This window comes from Delphinus delphis, chromosome 12, assembly GCF_949987515.2.
Source record: "Delphinus delphis chromosome 12, mDelDel1.2, whole genome shotgun sequence".
Classification (NCBI taxonomy): domain Eukaryota; kingdom Metazoa; phylum Chordata; class Mammalia; order Artiodactyla; family Delphinidae; genus Delphinus; species Delphinus delphis.
This window is the reverse complement of record NC_082694.2, coordinates 14659946-14683468: the sequence shown is the minus strand read 5'-3', so window position 1 is coordinate 14683468 and position 23523 is coordinate 14659946. Positions and strand designations below refer to the sequence as shown.

The 23523-nt window shown below is 39.4% G+C and overlaps 1 protein-coding gene across 1 annotated transcript; it reads right to left on the bottom strand.

Moving 5' to 3' along the window:
- Positions 1-1038: 1038 nt before the first annotated feature.
- RNF103 (ring finger protein 103) lies at positions 1039-22328 on the bottom strand. Its single transcript, XM_060027394.2, has 4 exons — positions 21144-22328; positions 18355-18494; positions 9606-9721; positions 1039-4128 (listed from the first exon to the last, which is right to left on the bottom strand). The coding sequence occupies exons 1-4, from the start codon at positions 21367-21369 to the stop codon at positions 2553-2555; spliced, it is 2058 nt and encodes a 685-aa protein (XP_059883377.1). The 5' UTR covers positions 21370-22328; the 3' UTR covers positions 1039-2552.
- Positions 22329-23523: the final 1195 nt, after the last annotated feature.

Below are 23523 nucleotides of genomic sequence, written 5' to 3'. Positions count from 1 at the left end.
TCCCCTGCATCGGCAGGCGGACTCTCAACCACTGCGCCACCAGGGAAGCCCCCTAATTACCTTTTAAAATATCTATACTTGCTATACATTTCAGAATGGACAATATTATATGTATGAATTGAAATCAGGACCCTAAGAGGAGGACTGGGGGTTAGGAAGAGAGAAGGAAAAGCTGTTTTGAGACTTACTAGTTACTTAAGAGCATCTCGGAGGAGCTGTTCAACAGACAGCTGTACATGAAACTGAAGATCTGGGGAGGGGCCTTTGCCTGGACATGTCGATTTGGGACATCTGCCGAAAATACGCGAGAAAAGAGCTGTGGAACGGTGGCAGAACTCTGAGAAACACAAACATTTACGATAACATGATTACTTTTTTTTTTGAAAGGAAAAGTAGAGCACAAGGAGTAGTGTTCGTACTCATTTAAAATTTTTAAAAGCTCTCAGATATTAATACAAAGTAAGTAACTGCTAGTCCTTACTATTCCCATTACTGTGAAAATGAGGCTCAGTGTATCGTGAAGGGAAAAAAATGTTTCTGCTAGTAATCGAGCAGCAATTCAGAATGAGAAAATTTAATTTTCTTACCATTTTGAGGGGCAGTCAATAAAGGGTTTTAAAGTCCCCCATGAAACCTGGACCCTTTGAAGAAATGACTGATTACAGGGTTGGGCCAGGAAAAATACAAAGTGAGCCTGGAATACCTTGTGTCAAAAGGCAAAGAAGTGTTTCAAGATCACAAAGGGATGTAAATAGGACATAAGAGCTGGCTTACAGGGGCTCCCACTTACCAAATTTGGGATGATTTGAGCATCACAAAGAATAATGAATTTTAACACACTGAATATAAAAAGAATATGTGTCTATAGTGATATTTCAAAGCACAAGATGAAAAAATGGAAAGCTCTTCTTTCACACACAAAAAATGCCACTTAATAAATGTAGAATGAAGGATAGAATTTAAAAATCTCCAAGTCACGACTCCTATTTAATAACTGATTCAGGCTAATAATCATCAACATATGTTAAAACCATTGGGTTAAAGTTTATTGAAGAACAGGATACTCATGTGGCCTCACAGGTTCCTTCTTAATTATCAAGTGGAAAGTACCTTACATTGCAAAGATAAGACAGATACTATCTTAGCCAAATTTAGCATCACCAACAATGGGATGAACTGACATCACCGTGCCTTCAGATGTCATACAAAAGGGAAATACATATCATCTAGGCAATATTGTTTACTTTAAATCTAATCATGAAGAAACACTCAGACAAATCCAGAAATGTGGAACATTCCATAAGCCAACTAGCCTGTACTCTTCAAAAATGTCAGAAAAGACTTTAAAAAAAAGGGGGGGGGCAGGGGAACTGCTCTAGAGAAAAGAATGAAACAAAGGAGACTAAACCCAATCATAAAGTTTGCCTGAGTTCCCAATAAAAACAAAACAGAAACATATAAAGATATAGAATATTTTGGGAGCAACTGGGGAGTACAAATTGTATACTAGATATTATTAAATCAATGTTAAATTTCCTGGGTGTGATAATGGTGTGGTGGTTATATAAAAAATGTTCTTGTTCTTAGGAGTTACATGGTACATTTTAGTGGCAAAGAAGCATCATGATGACTGAAATTTACTTTCAAAGGGATCAGCAAAAAAGAAAAAAAAGAGAGAAAGGAAAAAAAATTATAGACATAGAAGAGATAAAGCAAATATAACAGAATGTAAACACCTGCTGAATTAGAGAAATGAATGTTCATTGTACTATGTTTCCACCTTTCTATAGTTAAAAATTTTTTCAAAATAAAAAGTCAGGAAAAATATATAAAGTAATCTATGTGTGGCCAATACGCTATAGCTGATTTTATTTACATGAATATACTCATAAGTGATTTAATACTTTAAAAAAAGCCCATCATGAAATTCCTTCCCATCAAAGCTAACCAAGGGGGACTAACATCACCTCTGGCTAGTGTCAGCAACGTAATTTGTCTTGTTTTTACCCCCACGAGTCAAGAATCATATTTGACTTACCTGTGAAATTAACAAACCAGCAAAACACTTATAGCACTCAGCCACCTTATCAAAAACAATTTTAAAAAAGCTGTAATCTTCTGGTTTTAAAATAATTTATTTCATAGGTCTGTTTTAATTTCATGTCTCAGAGCATACATTATTTAACCAAGAGGGGCTGGACACAGATTGTAAAAAGGGAGGAAACATTTAGAAACTCCCTCAATTCCATTAGAATTTGATCCTACCTTGTAAAGTCTTGCTAGGATAAATTTCTATCATACTTCTTTTGTGCTTACAAAAAGACATTAACTTCTGAATTTCCAATGTTGTAAATAAAAATTTTTACAACTAAGTATGCATTCATATTGACACAGAAGGCAACCAAATAATTGTCATCAACGTTAGCAAAATGTATATTTCCTGTCACTGCACTAACATTAAATTAAACGTCAAACCACAAAAACTTGGTGACTAACATTAAAAAGGCAAGCTGTAGGATACGCAAAGCTTATAAAGGACAAATTGCACGTGGTTAAGATGGGACATCATTTGACAAGGGCTGGTGGTGTGCATATGGCTGCTTTTTTTTGTAAGAAGGCCACCGGCAAACAGGGCAACAGTGTCGGCCCCCAGCCAACCACATCACAATGCAATTCTGATGGAACACATGACCACAGGGCAACCCCATTAGCAAACATCCATTTTCAAAATTCTCTAGGCAAACAACACATTCAGTACAGTGCAGCATATCAGCAGGCCAAGTTAACCAATCAGGTTCCATGTCTTCGTTAGTGCTATATGATCCATATGACCGCCCCTTCCTTGCATAAGGGCTGGTCTGACAATATTTATTGGCACATGAACAAGCCTCAGGATCACAGTGACTTGCTCTTCCTGGAGAATTGTGAACTACGTTTCGTTTATCTTCAAATACTTCCTTCTCGCTGCTAAAAGTGTCTGTGCTCTCACTGTCTGAGTCATTTTCAATATCTTGAGGACCTTCCAACATTTCCTCTTCAGACTGGACTCCAAGGCATTTAAATCGCCACACTGGCAAGTTTTTTATATAATCAGTTGGTATCAGAGGGTGAAGCCAAAGGTCAGGGAAAGCTAATCGCTCCAAGAACAAGTCGGGGTCTTCGTCCCAATCAGATTCTACAGGGAAGTTCTGAAAAGAAGCAATCGGGTGGAAGAGGTAGCTGGTGTACCAGTCCCACAGACTTGATAACCACTCTAAGTTATTGGCATTGACTTCATCATTGTTGTTGTTGCGCCGTCTCTTCTTTTCAAAGTAATCGACTAGTAAACCATGTCCAAGGTATGTACTAAGAAACAAGGCTGGGTGTGAAGAATAAAACATCCAGTCTGCCCTGACCCATGAGGCCAGCGTGGTTGTATTGGAATATCTCAACAATTTTAAGCTATACTCATAAAAGCTATCTAAGTAAGGGAGCTGTAAAAAGCCCAACACAGGTAGCCAGGAAATAATTAATAGAGAATTATATGTCCCTAAAGTGCTTATGAGAACCACAAATCGTTTTATGGTAGCTCCTTGTGTGATAAATAAGTCCATCCAAGCCATAAGATTAACTAGAACCAAGCTCAAAACAAACAAATCATTTACTTCAGGTTGTACTGAGCGCAAAAATGAATCCATGGCCTGAAGGGATATAAATTCGCCCGTGTGGTTTCCATACCTGTAAATTCCTTCAGGAGTTCTAAGTATGTATGATGGCATGTTATATACACCAATATCTGTCATATAACTCTTGTTGTCCCAATTTTCCACATTTACAAAAATAAACTCAACTCTTCCAGTAAACTTTATGCTTAGTGCAGAGAAGAAAGCTGGGGGTTGGTCAAGGTTTGCAAATAGGTATATTTTTACCCAGTATTGATCACTTTTATTCCATTCTTCTTTCAAACGTTCAGCATTATAAATGGTTTTGATCCGTGAAGCTGCATGAGCAGTTATCCACTTAAAAATGTGCTCTACTTCAATCTTGCGCCCACTGTATTCTTTAAGCATGACTTTCCCTTTAGAAGTACTTGTTTGTGGAACAGACATAATGAGTGTGGATCGTACCCAGCCTCTTCTCCTGCAGTATCTATAAGAGAGGAGACTGTAAGTAAATAGCTAGGCCGCTAAATGAGCCAGCTTGCTTATCTTCACTGTTGTGCAAACAGTTTGTCTTTTCCCTGACACATTTCCTTAGCACTTGAAAGATACCCTCTCCCCAAAAACAAATTACCTGTAAACAGTCAAAAGTAGTACCAATACCTGGCAGTTGTATAAGAGGAAAAGCAAGCTCTCTTTTTATCATATTTTTCGTTTGTATCTCTATGTTTCTTTTCTTTCTTTTCTTTCTTTTTTTTTTTTAAAGAAAAGTGTAGCTTGAAAAGCCTTAGAGTCAAGAGAATCGGCAAGTACTTCCAGCATCTACTATGAAACTACTAATGCATTATGTGCTAATAAGATCCTAAAGATAATAGGAAAATAATTCCTGTTCACAAAGAATTTAAAATCCTATTAAGGAGACAAAAGTATAAAACTGTATATATTCTATTACTAAATAATGTAAAGGAAGTTCAAAAAAAGGGAGTATCACTGGGAGTTTGGGCTGGTGCAGATTTCATGAAAAGTTTGGGAATTGAACTAGCTCTCGAAGGATGGTTAGATTCAGGTAGGCAAAGGAGAGAAGGAAACAGATTATCTTACATGCTGAGTCCCTGACTTGAATGCCAAGCTCCTGAGGGTAGGAGCCATGCTGTACCCACTTATTAACCCAAGCACCCACCACAATGCCTGACACACACAAGCACTGTCATAAAGTAATCTGCACGAAGGCTCACCTAGAAAAGAGCAAGTCCTATATTTTTCTGTACTCTCTCATCTCTTTAATGAGGACCATGAAGAGGGGTATTTGGAGAGATAATCAGAGAAACAATTTCCTTTAAAAACAAAAAAGTTTTTTTCTAAAAACCTACCATGTGGAGTTTTACAATATATAAATTTACCTCAGTAAAGTTGGAAAAAAGAAAATCTACCATGTGGATACATTTTGTTCACTACAGATTTATAAGTGGATGGTAATAAATGTTTAATTTTTAATTTTGCTATTCAGAATACTGATGTAAAAATCACAAATGTTATCTGCAGCCGGGGGGGGGGGGGGAGGCCCGCATACCGCAAAAGGGGAAAAAAATCATAAATGTTACGCTTTACTTTAAAGTATGGATTATATTTTATTAAATTAAATAAGCATATTATACTTATGATATTACTTATATTATACATATTATATATTATACATATTATACTTATGATATTATACATATTATATATCATATTATACATATGATCAGATTAAGATAGAAGTCTTGACGTATGTGGCATATGGTTTTATGATGATAGTACAATTAATTTTACCTCAGGAATTTCATGATATAATTTAAGATAAGTGAAGACAACATGTTATGTCACAAAGACAAGGTTAGTAACGACTCTGGGAAACTATCTGGGTGACTCAGGATCAAAGACTACGACTCAGCTTCTTGTTGAGTTGATTTACTTCCTTAACAAGATAGATACCATTAATGTCAATATTGCTTTAATTGAAACGGGTTAAGAATTAGATACTCCAACAAAATAAAATATCTTCTATTCTGTAACAGTGTATCTGTCCAATGCAAAATAATAGTTCACTGACATGAATGCCAGTTCCACCACCCTCCCCCCAAAACAACAAGTCAACTACATATAGATAGTTGCCTTATTCACATCTTAAATATCTAACGAGCTTTACTTTTTTAATTGCATAGGATACTTGGGATGACACATTTCTACTCTCGGTCATTCTGTTCATCTTTGTATAACCACCTCAGAGAATATTTGGCTTCTGATTTGTGTCATAAATTAAATGACAGTCTTTCAAACAGAAAATTTTACTGTGTAAAACAAGCCAAGTCTTATCTTAGTGCATACATTTCTTCATGGAAGAAAACAAATGTACTATGTACTTTCTTTTCAGTTCAGAACTAAGGGACAGTTTTAAGGTTTATCATTTCACAAGATAAGAGTACCCAGGACAATAAAATTTTGTATGTCATCATATATCTTTCAAATTAAATGTTTTCCAGACTTGAAATCCAACACACAAATAAAGTACACCATATTAATTTTAAAACCCCACTGTTAGACAGAAAAGACTAATGCTCATATCAATATAAAAACTTTTTACTGCCAATTTAAAAAACCTTTTTAAAGGTCTGAATAAGTTCAATGATGACACCACGAAAATATCCTCTAGTTCTTAAAGTAAATCTTTTGAGATCTCTTAGAGAATTTGAAGACTAAAAATGATTAAAAAAAAAAAAAACATAGCTAGTGAGTTTTGGCACTCCAGCTTCTGATAACATACTATATTAAAAAAGAAACCTTGGTATTCTGTTCATAAAATGCTGTTTCTTCAGACAAGGTCATTGGTCTCCTTGGCCTTCCTGTCCTGCTCACCAATCTTCCCTTTACTTTCTTTTCCCTGCTTAGCCCATGGGCACGCATCCCTGATTCTTTCACCATAAGCCCTCCTGGCCCATTTACCACTCAGCTCCTGTAATTCCAGTGCCATCCCACTCTTTACTATCTCTGCCCCGCCTCTCCAACCTCCCGATACATATCCCACGTCACTTCCTTCTTTCTCCAAAGGTGGGGGGAGAAAAAGAGTAGAGAATAGACCTGACAGGGTAAAGGCCCCTGAGATAGATCACTGGGTTGGGGAATTAGAGGAACTGGGGCCAGGCAAGATGGCTGTGTGGGAAAGAAATGAAAACTGCTGCCATGGACAGAGTCAGATACTGTACAGAGTGGAGGTCCTGAATGTTCTTAAGGGGAGCAAAACAGGTCAGGAAAATACTACGATACAATGGGGCCAGCACATCAGAGGAGGCTGTCCTGGAGGCCACCTAAGAGAAGGAACTACAGTCAAAGAAAGCAACATAGGCAGCAGAGTAGAGAGTTTTGCTGTTTTTAAAAATCTGAGATCAAGTTGATGACTGAATTATTCAACATATTAAAATGCTTGCTTGCTGAATAACACTATTCTCTGCCCAGTTACACCCTGCATTGACATTCTAAACACGCTTTTCTATTATCTCCCTATTTTGTTCTTCTGCATCTCCGTAATCCTCATTAAAAGAAAAAAAATGACCCTGACTAAGCACAGCATCTATGACAAGAATAGTTCTTACTCTAGTTGGAAGACTTTCCAAATCAAAGGAAACCAACATGACAGTACTGAAACTGATATAAGTAACTCTGCATCAAGATCTTCATCTCTGTGATGAAACTAAGGAAGATGACGTAAAAGTGCTTGTTTAATAACAAAAAATTATAGCTGCAGTCAACAAAAAAGCAAAAAGTTGCTCAAAAAAGGTCTCTTCCGTCATAAATAAGAGGTGGGATTATCTGAAGACGAAGATGAAGGATTTAGAGAAAACTTGGAGGTAGATTATATGTATCTCTTCACCGTTCCTCAGCTGGTATAGAATCAAAAAGGGCTTTTCAAAAGAAAAGCTAGAAAAATTTGCGCTAAAGTCCACTGGACTCAATTATGACACTTCTGATGCATTTTGCTTTATAAAATCACATTAAAAATCAATTCTACTATTTCCTTCAGTTTTTCATGCTGAATAGATCATCTTCACTTTATGTCATGCTTAGTTTCGTTTTGAATTCTCTATTGTTATTTAAGAACTTACGTTAGACTGAAATGTGTTTGACCTTTATATTTTTGTACTTACTTGATATTTTCTAATATATTTATAAGTTAGTGTTTAAAATGTATTATTTAGTTTATTCATTAAAAAAATAAGTTCTGAATATTTTTCAATAAATTGGTGATGTTAATACTGACTTTTGGCATTATCTGAAAAAAAAAATCAAAACATCAGAACTATCATTTATTCTGGTATTGCAATCACCAGTGGGAGAGAAAAAGATCTTTCACTTAGACCATCTGGGAATGATGGAATAGGACCAAATGCCACTGTCTTTGGTAAACACAAGACAGAAATAAGAATGATTTCCTTTTCATAAGAACATGAACACTTACGCTATCTTGGACATTTCAACCAAAGGCATTAGAATATGATCAAGGTTCTGTGCTGAAGATGAAAATGGGAGCTTTGTGGGTGAATGAGGAGACTAAATGTGAGTCAGGAGACACAAGTTCCCTTCTTATCCCCAACGTTTAAGAAGTCCTCCTACCACACATCTCAGCCTACACTACAAGTGAGCAAAACAAGAACAGTGAGGAAAATCGAAGCAAACGTAAGCCTGAAGGAGAAGGGCAGGAGAATCTGAGGTGAAGCAGTGGTGGAGGAGGGTTTTCTACAGCGAATGGGTCTCCCATTGTGACCACATATAACGGACGTAGGTAAGCCAGGCGTATCTACCTACATCAGAAACTACCTAACGTGGGGGCTTCTCCATACATATCATATGCCCCGTCCTCAGCACTGAACAGAACATGCTGTACATGCTAATCTTTTTCTTTTAAATTTATTTATTTATTTATTTATATTTGGCTGTGTTGGGTCTTTGCACGCAGGCTTCCTCTAGTTGCATTGAGCTGGGGCTACTCATTGTGGTGTGCAGGCTTCTCACTGCAGTGGCTTCTCTTGTTGTGAAGCACGGGCTCTAGGTGCATGGGCTTCCATAGTTGTGGCACGCGGGCTCAGTAGTTGTGGCGCACGGGCTTAGTTGCTCCGTGGCATGTGGGATCTTCCCGGACCAGGGCCCGAACCTGTGGTCCCCTGCACTGGCAGGCAGATTCTTAACCACTGTGCCACCAGGGAAGTCCAACTAATCTTTTATTAAATGTTTACTGAATGGATAATTAAATGAACGAATGAATTCAAGTCATAACTTGGAGGAACTAGAAATTGAAATAAAACGCATTTCAAAGAAGAAACAATGGAATAATGAAACAAGAAATAATGTGACAGACTAAATACTGGAGATGATGACAAAAAGAAAAACAAAAATGCCTGCAAAGATTTTTGTCTGAGAAAATGGAAAAAAAAATAGTAAAGGACAGAAAAAGAAAAGGTAGAAAGGGCACATGGTTTACTAAAAAAAAAAGATGAATATGAATTTGAATACCAGGTTTAGGGAACAGAGTCTATCTGGGGTACTCGTATGGCAAATGGAAACGAGTGTCAAAATGCAAACGAGAGGTCCGAATTATGAAAGGAGATTTAGATCAGCACAAAGGTGTCACCTAAAGCCATCAATGTACTGAAGTCTCTTTGGGAAGTAAAATTGAAACAAAAAAGACCGAGGACATACTCTAAAGAGTCACCCCGTTAGAAACAACATAGAAGAACCAGACAGAAAGAGAGCTCAGAGAGAAAGTAAGTAACTGCCAGTTATCAAAAACTATTAATCAGATACCTGTGTAGCTAACAACGTGCTAAACACGCTAACGAACTTTCAGTTTAAACAGGCTTCTAATACCACTGTCTTTATCACATTAAAAAAATTCTGGTCAGAACTCAAATTCTAAGAATTGCCCAATCAACTTACCTGGGGTCACTGGAACAGTTAAACGTGCCTGTACGTATTCCAAATCTTGACACCTTTTTCACCATTTTCTCCCAGTGGATTTTACCCACCAAAGGACTTCTGTCATTTGCTATAACCTATTCCCCCCAAAAGAAAAACAGATACTTTAATCACCTAAAATGGAGTCAAACCAACCATTTACATCTATAACTTTACTTTTTTTGAAAAACATATTCTGTTCCTAGATCTTGTTTACTACATCATCATATTATCACTGCAATTCTTGTAAAAGGAGCAACTGTCCAACTGGAAAAGATTTAAAACACTGAATACAGTACATTAAACTCTCACACTCTGTGGTAGTTATGCAGAGGGGGAGTCAAAACCATATTAAAAAGCTAGCCACATTCTCCTCCATGTGGCTTATCCTCTAGAATTAACTTACACAGGAAGAAAATGGCCCTTGGAGTCATTTCTCTGCTCTGAAAAGAAAATTTTAAATAACCCAAATAAAGCTTACTAAAAATTACCACATGTGGGTTCAACGAGTTCAAATTTCACTTTTTAAAAGTGTAATTATGGAGCCAAGAGTCAAACACATGTTTTCTATTAAACTATGCTTGACTAAAACAATATACTACTACTATGGCATTTTTCTTAACAATCACGAAAGGTTCTAACATATTAAAAAATTACCATTAATAAATTCTACATTCTTGAACTTCTAACTTCAAATTTGCAAATAGCTTTCAAACAGTTAGGATTGGGGGAAGAAAAAAAAATTTTTTAAATGTAGATTAACCTTCAAAATATGCAATGACTTTTCTCAGACTCTCTAATTGTTAATATCTTTTCCCTTTATTCCTTATCTTCCTGATTTTAATGAATAGAGATACCAGTAAAAAACAAACAAAAAGTATATATTAAAAACAAAAATAACTAAATGGGAAATTAAAGGAAATCCAAAAGTGTCCTATGTCTTCATGAACCCATCTGTTTGATTTATTTTAAGCCCAGGGTATACAGGCCAAGTTTATTTTCATGAATGCTATATTACTGATACTATTTAATTCAAAATTACAGCACAGTACTCTGGGGGCCTCTAAACTCTCTAGAAGGAAGGGCCATTTTCACATTCACAAAGCCTCCAGGAAGTGAAATCCCAGGTGAGTGTGTGCAATGAGTGCCTGGGAGAGGCAAGAGCTGGTGCAAATACCTCATCTCTGGTCTCTCCACTGGGAAGTCTAACAAATTTCAAGGGCAGCAGGAGGAGAGAAAGTGCATGGTGGTGACAAGTGACTTAAAGTTCACTTTATGTGCCAACAGATTACTGTCCGATAACCTTTGCCATATATCACTGATACTATCATCCTCATACCTACAGAGACACACATAGGTATGTAACACTTTGTAACATAACTTTGAGGCTTAATAAATACATACACAAATATACAATTTAGGCATTGAACAAATGGTTCTGATAGTACTTTTAAGTGAAAATAAATGGCCTTAATGAGGGAGGCACATGTTATTAAAATGCTCAGATGGTTGAGGTAACCAGGAGGAGAGCAATTTGAGGACATGGCCTTAGCAGGTGAAAGTGCTTTCTGAGGAGGTTCACACAGGTTACATTACCCAGTAAGTTCCTAGCTTCCACATTTTTCCATTGTCTAAAAGTACTTTATAAATTTTATCTGAAAAATAAGGGAGATGAAGCAAGGCAGGCTTTTCTCTTCTCTTCTGTTTTTCTTTTCCTACCACTGAAGAGTCAATATGGTAGTTCTTTCTTCCATCAAGTAACCAAAGAAATCTTGAACTTATTTTTCAGATTACTCAGAAGGATTAAGAAATCTCTGTAAAATCATATCGCTATACTCCCTGGTCTTTGCCCTGTTTTTTAAAATAACTCCCCTTTCACTCCTATTTCCTGATCAGTGCTGCAAATAGGATTTGGCCCTCAGCCTAGGCAGTGAAGATCCTGATCACTGCACAGTCATCCAATGCTAGGAAAGGAAGTAGGAATGAGGGGGTTGTTCCAGGCACCCCTGGTTATAGGACAGACAACAAAAGTGTGTGAAGAGAGGTGGTGAATATCTCTGAGGCAGGTACATGACAATGTTTAACCACAGGGCCTTATTTATTCAGCAAGCTATTCCAACATCTGCTTTGAAGAGTTTAATGATTCCTGACTAAGAGAACCACAAAAAAATGAAAAATCCCTTAGGCAGTGCATGAAAGCATTTTATTTGACTCTTTAGTTATATTTACGCAATTAGAAATTGCTTTATCCAATGTCCTATATAGTTATATTATTCAACTGAAGGTTTAGCATAAATTAAATTTCGTGGAGGCCAAATTAAACAACCACTAAAAATGTTTTAACAAAATAACTCATCTGGCTTGTCACATGGCACAACAAAATACTCTAAGCCTATTACTACTGTGTCACATCAGTAACAGTTTCCAAGTTATAGCTCACATCCAAAAGCATGCACAGTGATTCTGAATGGCATTCACTCTGGTGGTGAAACGGGAAGCATATTCCTCTGCAGTTCACGAAGGATGTTGCATTCTCTGTGGGGAATATTTTCAGAGACTAGAAAAAACTAGATGAAAGTACAGCCTGAGTTCCAAGTCTCAAGTCTGGAACGGACCTGGCAACATAGGCTAGCAGTGAAGCAATCTTTCCATCCTCCTTCCCAGGGTATCCGCCTCTCTAACCACCAACCCTACACTTGCTCACCATTGTTTTCCCTGCAGCTAGCATGATGCCTAAGTCAGGTGGGCACTTATTAAATATTTATGTTGAATTAAACTATTTCAGCTTTTTATGGTTTAGTAACTCATTCTCTTACTTCTGATTATATAGGTTCTCTAAAGGCTCCAAGTTTCCGATATCTGTTATAATGAAAGTCCCTTCCCCAGCAACCTGTCATCTGGGATGTTTTCGGACAAACATTAGCATAACTAGTACCTGGCTATGCAACTGCACATCAATGTTCTTGACCCCAGTCACACACAAAGACTTCCAGTTCAGTGTATTTAAAAATACACTTTTTTCAGAAAAAAAACTACTAGGTTTTTCCTAGTACTAATTTTCCTGGTTTCTACTTTATTGTCTAATAGCTCTTTAGGATCTCTCAAGATGGTGGCACCATCACGGACCATCTAACTTAGCTGGAAAAGGTAATCTATGCTAAGAGTTTTTACTGGCCCACACATTTTAGTAAACCAAGCTGTGAGCTGTCTTACGGAACAGACTGTAGGTTATTCGTCTTTTTTGCCCTTATCACAGGTTCAGCTGGCACACATTAGATTTCAATAAATATTTGTTGGATGGTTGGATGAATGGATGAAACCAGTGGTTTGCTGGTAAATGTTTAACAACTAGCTGTCTAGAAGAAAACAGAAGCTCTGATTTCTACCATTTACTTATTTCCTTGGTGTAAATACTCCCACATGGTTGATTTCAAGTTACCAACGTGACATCTCTAACTGTGGAGTTGGAAAGGGATGTTAACAATCGCCCTTCATGAAGCAGTTTGAGCTGGCTCCAGCACAGCACTGGAAGGAACTGAGTTGGACAGTGTGAGAGGCTAAGTTGCCATGTTTTCTGATGTCAGTCTTGTGTAGTCCAGTTAAACGTACAAAGAAAAACTGGGCCTCAGGTTATTGCTTACTCCCTTCCACATGTGTTACACTGGTATAAGAAAAAACCCACACACTTTCGCCTATTTTTTAGAGGTGGGTTTTATTACTAATCAGAACATCTGTCATTTCCCTTTTAATATTGTTAATCCCCATACAACAACATGGAGGCTAAATTAAATAACATAACTCAAAATAAAAGGAGTGTAGAGCTAAAATGTTTTTCTGCATCTCTCAATATTTCATTAGAACAGCGAGTTTCTACTTTCAAAATCATAGACCACAGGGACTTCCCCAGAGGTCCAGTGGTTAAGACTCTGCGATTCCACTGCAGGGGGCATGGGTTCGATCCCCAGTCGGGGAACTAAGATCCTGCATGCTGCATGGCATGGCCAAAAAAAAAAAAAATCATAGACCAACCTAAATATATATATGCAAATTGTATAAAATCATTAAAAGTGAAGATGAGTAATTGACAAAAACAAAATTCAACAGCATTTAATTATTTCTTTGGTAGCCTCACTAGCTTTCTTTGAGTAAACACAAATAAAAGCTCTTCACCAATACAAAATAAAGGATAAGATGGCTTGCCAAGTATTTCACCTTTAGCATAGTGTCAAGAGAGGAATAAATAACTTAGAACCTCCCTGAACAAAACTACTGTCTAGGAGTAAAAAATAAACAAGTTTTAAAACAGCTAGTAACTCTTTTCAGCCAAACAGGAACTGTATTAACATAATACTTCAGTAAATATTGACCTAAAGCTTTTCACTGCTACCTCAATTCCACTGATGTTAAATTCCTTATAATGTGACAAAGCCAGCAGAGAACAGATAGCACAGTCCCTCATTGAACTTCTTTGAACAAAAGTCAAAATGTAGAAATAGAAATGTTAAGATAAGGATAAATCCGTAAAATCCACAACGTACACTAACTTTTCCATTTCAAAAGCCTATCTACTGGGACTTCCCTGGTGGCACAGTGGTTAAGAATCCACCTGCCAATGCAGGGGACACGGGTTCAATTCCTGGTCCGGGAAGATCTCACATGCTGTGGAGCAACTAAACCCATGCACCATAACTACCGAGCCTGCGATCTAAGGCCTGTGTGCCGCAACTACTGAGCCCGCGTGCTGCAACCACTGAAGCCCTCGCGTCTAGAGCCCATGCTCCACAACAAGAGAAGCCACCACAATGAGAAGCCCACGCACCGCAGCGAAGAGTAGCCCCTGCTCACCACAATTAGAGAAAGCCTGCGTGCAGCAACGAAGACCCAACACGGCCAAAAAAAAAAAAAAAAAAAAAAAAGGCCTGACCAACAATCTTTTGAAAGAAAAGTAACTTCTATTTGTGAGGCTAAAAAGATTGGTAGGCAGCAGAATCAAAGAATCCACAAAACTGGAAATAAAGAGCTAATGAAAGATATGAGGTCAGGTTAGGAACAAAGCAGGAAAACTTAGAATGTTAGAAAGAAGTGATAGAAAAAAGATGACTTGGTTCTTTCATGGATTACACAGTGTATTGTTGCTAAAGATGTCCCATATGTGTTGCTGCCTTAGAAACTAAAATTAGTTCTTTCCACCTCATATTACAGAGAATACAGGAGAGACATGAAAAAGCTTCACATGAAAAGAAGTGTGCTAACACTCTGCTTTAATGTAAGGATAATTCATGAGCAGTAATACATCTTACAACAGTTAGGAGAAAGATATGAAGACCATTAACATGTATTATTCAGAAAATAAACTCATGAGTTACCGAGAAGATAGAAATCATAAGGGATATAGGATGAATTAATTAAATTATAGAAATTCATGTTTCCTTTTGTAGTGTCAGTCCACATGCAGTATCACCAAAAAAGATAATCAACCTGGATTATCTTTTATTATTACCAACCCATTCCAGACAAATAATGAACTGACCAAGTGATGGAATAGCTAAGTCATATACCCATTTATTAAAGTCACATTTTCCCCAAATCAGTAAATCTAGACATCCTTTCAATGACATATAAAGTCTAAAGTGCTAATTATCAGTTATATGCTACCTGAGAGTTAGGTATTCATCTGAGAGTATAATTCATCTGAGTAAGAAAATGATATTGGAAACCTGGGAGAAAAAGAGGAAAGAACTTTGATGTGCTTAAATATTTCTTATCCAGGATACCTAAAATAAATGCAATATGAAGAAGATTGAATTGTTTGGGATCTATGCATCCTCACAGATTAAAAAAAATGACAATGATAGAGCAAACTGAAATGAGTCAGCTTCTTTTAAAACAAATAGAAAAGAATGATAATTCAAACTGTTAAAAACTGAATTCTTGGGCTTCCCTGGTGGCACAGTGGTTGAGAATCTGCCTGCTAATGCAGGGGACACAGGTTCGGCCCTGGTCTGGGAGAATCCCACATGCCGCGGAGCAACTGGGCCCGTGGGCCACAATTACTGAGCCTGCGCGTCTGGAGCCTGTGCTCCGCAACAAGAGAGGCCGTGACAGTGAGAGGCCCGCGCACCGCGATGAAGAGTGGCCCCCGCTTGCCACAACTAGAGAAAGCCCTTGCACAGAAACGAAGACCCAACACAGCAAAAATAAATAAAATAAATTAATAAACTCCTACCCCAACATCTAAAAAAAACAAAACTGAATTCTTGAATGTTATCCTTCACAAGAAATGAGATAAATATAATCTGAGCTGAAAGAATGACAAGCAACTGAGAGTATTTCTCTTCTGTTTTGAGAAGATATTTTCAATTAAGAAACAAAACAACATGGCCCTCTCTTAGGAGCTTAAACCAAAGTGTCTGTGCTGATTAGCTTAGCTAGCGAGTTCAGAGTGCTGAAGGCACTGTGACTGAGGTTTCGATCTCAATCTTCTCAGTTGCCCTGCCAGAGACTGTTCTTCCAACCCAAGCCAGCCATTTGACAGATGTAAGCCACTGGCCCGAGGGAACACAAGCCAGACAGTGGTGATCAGTGCAAATCTTGAAGGTCACTGGAAAAATTGTGTCTTACTGCACCATTCACTATTGATGCCTATCAAGTTTAAAAAAACATTTTCAGAGAAAAATAATTCCATGATTAGAATTTATAATGTTTACATTCACTACCATTCGTTACTTGTTCTTCTCTTCATTCAAGTATCACCTTATCAGGGAATTCTTTGCCACTCTCTTGTCTCCTTACCCTGCTTATTTTTCTTCTTAGCACTTTCCACTAACTAATGTTATATTAAATATTTATTTAGTTAGTGCCTCCCTCTCCCAACTGGAATGTGAGCTGCCTGAAAGAGCAAGGACTTAGCCTGTTGTATGCTCCTGGTATATCTCCAGAGCCTGGTGTACAATTAACTGCTGAATAAACTGTATGAATTTTGTAACTTCTTAAGGGAGTTTAATCCATGCTTACCTTTAATATGACATAGAAAAACAGTAGATCATTTATAAGCCAAGACTATAATGCTAATTAGTGAAGCAGAGTGTGTTCGTAGTCTATAGGCAGCACTCTATATACCAAAAGAATTTCCAGACTTTTGACACAGCTTTTTCCAACTTTGGAAGGTGTTCAGCATCTTTACCATTCATCTCTATGGGACCGTTCAATGTGTGGACAAACATGAGATATAGGACACAGGGCAGTGGGACTGGCTATTCAGTTCAATCTCAGGAATAAAACTGAAGTAACCAAAACCATTAAGTCTTCCTCGATCAAACTATCAGAAATAAATATCTGGGAAAAGAAACAGAATAACTATTTATAAATTAAGGCTTTAAAGATGCTACAGTTTATTTTTTCAATACCAATAATTTAACACACAAATAAAGTAGAATTTGATGGACAATGTATAGACAATACCCATACCCTCCTCCCAGTTTCTCTGTTTGCTAGACTTAAAAAATGCGGAATTAGATTATCTGGAGGGTAAAAGGTCAAACACAATAGGAAGGTTGCAAGTAAAGGAAAGGTCATGGATATCTAATGCAATCACCTGAAGAATTCCCAAATGCCAACCCGCTAGCCCAGTGGACTATAGTACTATTCTATCTTCTTTAGGTGTATATGTATTTATTTGAGGCCATGTGCTACAGAAAATCTATCTATCCACAATCATATTGCAAATCAGTGACAGGACCAGATCTGCAAATAAGGTGTCTGGACTCAATAGCTTTTTCTACCCTATTCTGCGGTCATTGTTCTCAGGAAGAAATATGAAGCAGCAATTATTTTGTTTTTTATGTCCTGAATCAAACTTTGCCAACCCCAATGTGAAATAACAAGAACACTGGACAAGAAATGAGGGGGTCTGGGATTTGATTCTGGTTCAATAATCATAATTTTAGCTGAATTCATGTTGTTAATTTACTTAATATGTTACTTTAAGTGAACTTATATTTAAAAAAATTTAAATAACTTTAGACTTTCCCTAAGCAAATTTATGAAATTCCATGTTCAATATAATATTGATTTTTCTAATTTACATAAAAATACACAAATGATAATGTGTGTCCACTCATTTACCATGAGTGGCACATAAACCACACTTTGGGAAGAACAAAAGATGATTTTTAAGGCCCTTCATAGCTCTCAAATTCTAATATGCTAATTAAATCTACAGTTTTGATAGCATAAGAGCTAGGGTTTAAAATTATAATCTCATCAATTTCATGAGCAAAGTAATAAGTTCCCCCACCATTCCCCACAATAGTTCTTCCTCTATAGGCGCAAAGTTGGCTATAGTTCTTTCTTTAGAAACAAAAATGATGAATTAAAAACTGAATTAAAAACTGGAGTTAACAAAAGCTGAGAGAAACAGTACAAATCACTAAATAAAAGGAATATATATGTGTTTCTTACTTTATAATGCAGATCCAACAACTAAAATGGATTTGCTTCTGCTGATTCTTAACAAAACAGTCAACCCTCTTTTCCCGACACTTCCCTTCCCCCACTCTTTAATTAATTTTCATTTTTGTTGGTCTGCAAAACCTCTTTAAGGGGACAGTGGAGCCTCCCTATGAGAAGTGAGTTATGTCTAAGAAACATGACACAAGTACACAGAAGTGTCACCAGCTGGTGACTACTATTTTGGTAAAAATAATTTCACTTCTATCACTGTTTCTAATACCTGAACCAGCCAGATGCCATCTTTTGTGTCTTCTACAAGCTCATAGAAGTGCATTTCACCACTGAAATTGGTACTAGAAACAGATTCAGACGCTTCTTCTTCTTTGAGTGCAGAATAAAGCTCACCTTCCATCAGGTCACCTGAAGAAAAGAAAAAATAACACTAATAAGATTGCAAAAATCTCATGTTCCCAACTTCAATGATAAATTCTATTTTATACTGTTAAAAAATTAAGTCACTGTACTTTCATTGCACTCTACAGAAGAGTAGAACCTGAATACACCTATTTAAGATTCATACATTTAGTAAATATGTAAGAAGAACCTTCTATGTGTCAGGCAAAAGTGAACAAAACAGATAAAAATCCATCTCCTGATGGAGTTTATATTCTAGTGGCATCATCACATAATTTATTAGGAAATTACTGAATTTATGCCAGCCACAAAAGCCATCACAATATTATTCAGCTTTTGTCCAGGCATCAAATAATTTTTAAACAGTATGATTTATATACTTCTTTTTTTTTTTTTTTTTTTTTTGCGGTATGCGGGCCTCTCACTGTTGTGGCCCCTCCCGCTGCGGAGCACAGGCTCCGGACGCGCAGGCTCGGCGGCCATGGCTCACGGGTCCAGCCACTCCGCGGCACGTGGGATCCTCCCGGACCGGGGCACGAGCCCGTGTCCCCTGCATCGGCAGGCGGACTCTCAACCACTGCACCACCAGGGAAGCCCAATATATACTTCTGACTGACAAGAATTAGAAATGGGTTTACAACATTTGCTATCACCACCTGCGTAACATAGCAACAGGGCTTACATGACTTGGAGGTTAGATACAAAAGATTACCTATAAGAACAAATTCCATATTCATACACAAACTTACAGTGTAAATTTACACTTTGTATCATCAAATAAAAAGTAAAGAAAAACGTCAAATTATTTTAACTTTTGTCTTAAATGTTAACAATGCAAAAACAAGCATTGTATCACGACAGCAGCAAAACCATCCACAACAAATATTTAAATTATTAAGTTAAATTGCTATACCAAGACCTCTCTGCTATAAAATGTGTGATCTGAGTCATATTTTTGTGAGCTGTGTGTATTCTTTAAATATTATGTGCACTCTTTGTACACTCAAAGTTACAAGTATTTTTAGGCCCAGAGGAAGGCAACACTAAATAAAAGTCTCAAGAAAAAAAATGTGGTATCAAATTACTTTACCATGAAAAATGATTTGGCTTGGGCAGTTAAGGTACTTTTCACTTCTAAACCTAGAAAGTTTATTTATTAGAGATCTTCTACTTTACTTTATTCCCCCTACCCTACATGCCAGCCATGGTAGTAATAAAAGTCACCATAAACCAGTCAGTAAACAAGAGGCATAATTTTATGCAAATAACACACAATTTTATGTTTTCTCTAAAGAAAAATGCATCACTTTTACAGAGAGTGTTCCCTCCGCTATCCCAATAGTGATCTTAACCTTAATCTGCAAATACCTGAGTGCTCAAGTCCTCTGGAGTTAGGATTCTTGTCTATCATACTACATGGCTATAAGATACCAAATAAGGGAAAAAAAATTGTCTTGTAAAAGACACAGCTGACAGATACACTTGAAACAACAAAAAAAGACAACTATCAGTTTCAATTGCTTCCTACAGCAACCCAGAATGCCCTTCTCAAATTACAGTACCTTCCCCTTCCAGGAAGTGTATCTAAACCAAGATACATTTTGTCCAGGGGTGAAAAAAATTAAGCCCATTTCTCACCCAATCCTACCCCAAAACCAACAGTTATTGAAAATGCATTCTTTAAGATGTTAAATATCTCTTAGCTCAATTCTATCAATATGTCTCAACCCATTTAAGCGGATGCAGCCCCTGTGGCACAGAAGGGAAAAAGTAGTTTACACCCAGGATATAAGAATTCAAAAAAAAATCCTTACAGAAATATAAACTCTTTCGAAACAAACAAGATAGGCATTCACAAAAAATATTCACCTTATTTTCACCAAATTTAAAGTATGAAAAGCTAATACTGTGCCCTGTACACTTTCTCTATATTTAAACTCATTATTTAAAATTTAAACCTTAGAAAAAATTTTTTCTATTTAATTTTGTATCTATATGACGTGATGGATGTCCACTAAACTTCCTGTGATAACCATTTCATGATGTACGTAAATCAAATCATCATGCTGTACACCTTAAACTTGTACAGTGCTGCAAGTCAACTATATCTCAATAAATCTGGAAGAAAAAATAAAATATAAAACAAAATAAAATTTAAATCCTAGGCCTAAATGCCTCTTTGATATTAAGTATTCCAATGATGTTTTTCCCCTCCGGGTAACTTGTTATTACTAGGGTGACAAATGCTGCTATCTACAGAGAACGTTTTGGGGTTTTTCTTGTATACTTATGAATTTCAACTGACAAATAATGCTTTCCAATTTGTTTGTAACTGGTTGACATTTCCGAAATTTGAGAAAAACACTCAATTTAGTAAACAACACTAAGAAGCTGCACTTTAAACTGTTATTTTAAAATAACCTTAGGAAGACACACCAACACCCCTACAAATAATTCCAGCCCAGGCTCCTTCCAAAAACTGGGATTTACTTTTTTTTTGGTAGAAAACCTGGACAAAGGAAACCCGGGCAGCTCTGGAAGTAGTCTGCTTAACCCTTCCAGGTACCGCCTCATTCTGGGGGACCACCAGGTACGAGGAAGTACGGGTCGTCCCCTCCTCCGAGTGGAGGGGACCCTCGGGGAGCCGATACTCGCCTGACTTTTCCACCAGTTCCCGGACATCCTTCTTCTCGGGCAACCCCGAGTACCCCAGTCCCCGGCACTCCAGAATGGTCTTCAGCTTCTTGAAGCTCAGCGCCACCGGATCCACCAGCTGGGTGGCAAAGATGCCAGTTTCGTACCACACAATGGCCTCAAAAAACCTGGCCAGGACGAACAGGACCAGAAAATAGAGGAGCAAGAAAAAAAGCTTCAGCCACATCTTCCCCTGCGTCTTCGCTCTTTTCAGAGAGCTCAGAACACGGAGGAGAGGAGGGGAGACTGGGGGAGTGTGGGCGAGGGCACCAGCCTGGCGTGGGGTACGGCGCCCGCCGCCGTCACTGCGGGGCCATCCCCGGCGGGAGGCAGGTGGACTGTGCGGGGGTGAGGAACAGACCAGGAGGGGCAGAGGCGCAGAGCCTCGCGCGGGGCCTTCCAGTCAAGAGGCGAGAAAAATAAAGGGGGAAAAAATTTAAAAGTCCACCCATTAAACCCCGAAAGGAGAGAGGCGCGGGGAGACCCCGCGGGTAAGAACAAGATGAGGGCCGATTCCGCCGGCGGGGGGCACTGGGATGTGGCGGGGTCGGCCTTCTAGCACCGTAATCTCAACGGAGGAGGGGGGAGGCCAAAAAAATCATTCAGATTCACAAAGGAAGAGGGGGCCGGGCTGCAGGCTGGGGCCAGAGGGGCGGCGGTCCCGGGAGGCTGTTGGAGTCGGCCGGGCTGAGGCCGGGCTCCCGCGGCGGCAGTCAGGAGGGTGCGGTGCTCGGCGGGGCCAGGCCCGGGGCCCAGCGCGGGGAGGACCGGCCGCTGCAGCGCCGCGCCCGGCGCCCAGGCCCCAGGCCCCGCCGGCCGCGAAGGCTCCACGAGAAGCGCGGCGGGGAACGGCGGCGGCGGCGAGTGCAGGTTCGCTCAGGCCGGCGGGCGGCGCCTTTCAGGCTGGCGGGCACCGCGGCCCGGCCCAGGAGGGGGCGTCGCAGTCTCTGCAGAGGGAAATGGGGCGCGCGAGGCGACGGTCCCGGAGAAAAAACGCAAAAATAGGCCCGAGACGTCTCCCCGGGGCGGCTCTCTGGCTGCCTCCTGGTCACGCAGCGCTCGCCCCGCTCGGATGGGCGGCGCGGGTTCCGGCCGCCGTCCCCGACGACCCCTCCCCCGCGCGAGGCCGCTGCCGTCGCCTCCGGACTAGAGGATCCTCGGCGGCCACGGCCCAAACCGAGACATAACAACTGACGTCGGCTGCGGGGCGGGGCCTCGGGCGGGGCCACAAGGGGAGCGCCCGCCGGGCGGCGGTGGGGAGGAGAGGGGAAGGGGAAGGAAGGGGGCGCCCAAGCCTGGGGGCGGGAGAGCGGCGCGGAGCCGCAGCCTCGACGCGGTATCTTCTGCGCTCCCGAAGTTGCCTCTCCAGTGTCTCCTCCTCTCTCTTTCCTTTTGCCCTGCAGATGTTTAGTAAGTGATTTTGTCTGAGGGTTGCAGTTAGGACTGTGTCGCTTTGTGTGTTTTTTGGTAAAAATGGGGCAGTTAATCATCCTCTTAAGTAAAAATAAGAGTACGTGTATGCCAGGTCCCGGTTAACTGGGAAAATTTTGGCGCAGTTGATTTGAGATGGTAGAAGGCGAAACCCAGAAAACAATGATTTTCCATCTCTAGGTGAGAATGTAGTAGTTTGCGCATTTCTGTGTTGAAGGAGATTTGGTCAAAGGGGGAGGCAGAACTAGGCTCACCCGTCCCTGCCCGTTACAAAGGCCTCACCACACCCCCTCCTCACCCGTCGCAGTTTCAGTCTCAGGGGCGTTATAAGCCAGGTATCGAAATGCTGAGTTCCCAGGGCAAAGGTTGTTGAGTGTGGATATGTCCCAGTGCAAATTTTCCATGCGTTTTCTTTCATTACCCTTGCTGAGTGGGGCACCGCCAGCAAGAGGAACTTACATAAATTGAGTAACGTGGGTGAGCACGCAGTACGCGGTTCTGTATTTATTTAACCCCGGTAGAGCATACTCTTCCTGTCGATCTCTGTGCCAATCTTGAAGGAGAAGGGGATTGCATACATAAAATAAACAAGGCTGGCTTCTACCAGACCCCTTGATGAGGAAGAAGAAGACCCAGAAATTACAAGAGAAACGTTAGCCATTGTGCAAAGCTGTCAAATGTCCTGAACTAGGGGTGAAAGTTGTAGCGAGAAAATGGGTGTGATCCTCACGCTTGGAACAAATGAGGAATGGAAAGCAAAGAATGGACCGTGAGAATGTAGCCTCAGAGTGGTACCCTTTTAGAATAAAGCAAACAAAGGCATTTCAGTGTCCAGCTAGTGGAGGATTATTTAGCGGGGTTGGGCCCAGGGACGAGGGAGAAAGAATCAGAGGAGGAGGTGTAGGAATGT

Excerpts from the sequence above, each read along its gene's own strand:
- RNF103 (XM_060027394.2), bottom strand. The coding sequence starts at position 21,369 with ATGTGGCTGAAGCTTTTTTTCTTGCTCCTCTATTTTCTGGTCCTGTTC. Across the intron at positions 18,495-21,143 it reads GGAACTGGTGGAAAAGTCAG|GTGACCTGATGGAAGGTGAG; the intron begins GCGAGTATCGGC and ends TCTTTTCTTCAG. Across the intron at positions 9,722-18,354 it reads ATGGCATCTGGCTGGTTCAG|GTTATAGCAAATGACAGAAG; the intron begins GTATTAGAAACA and ends TGGGGGGAATAG.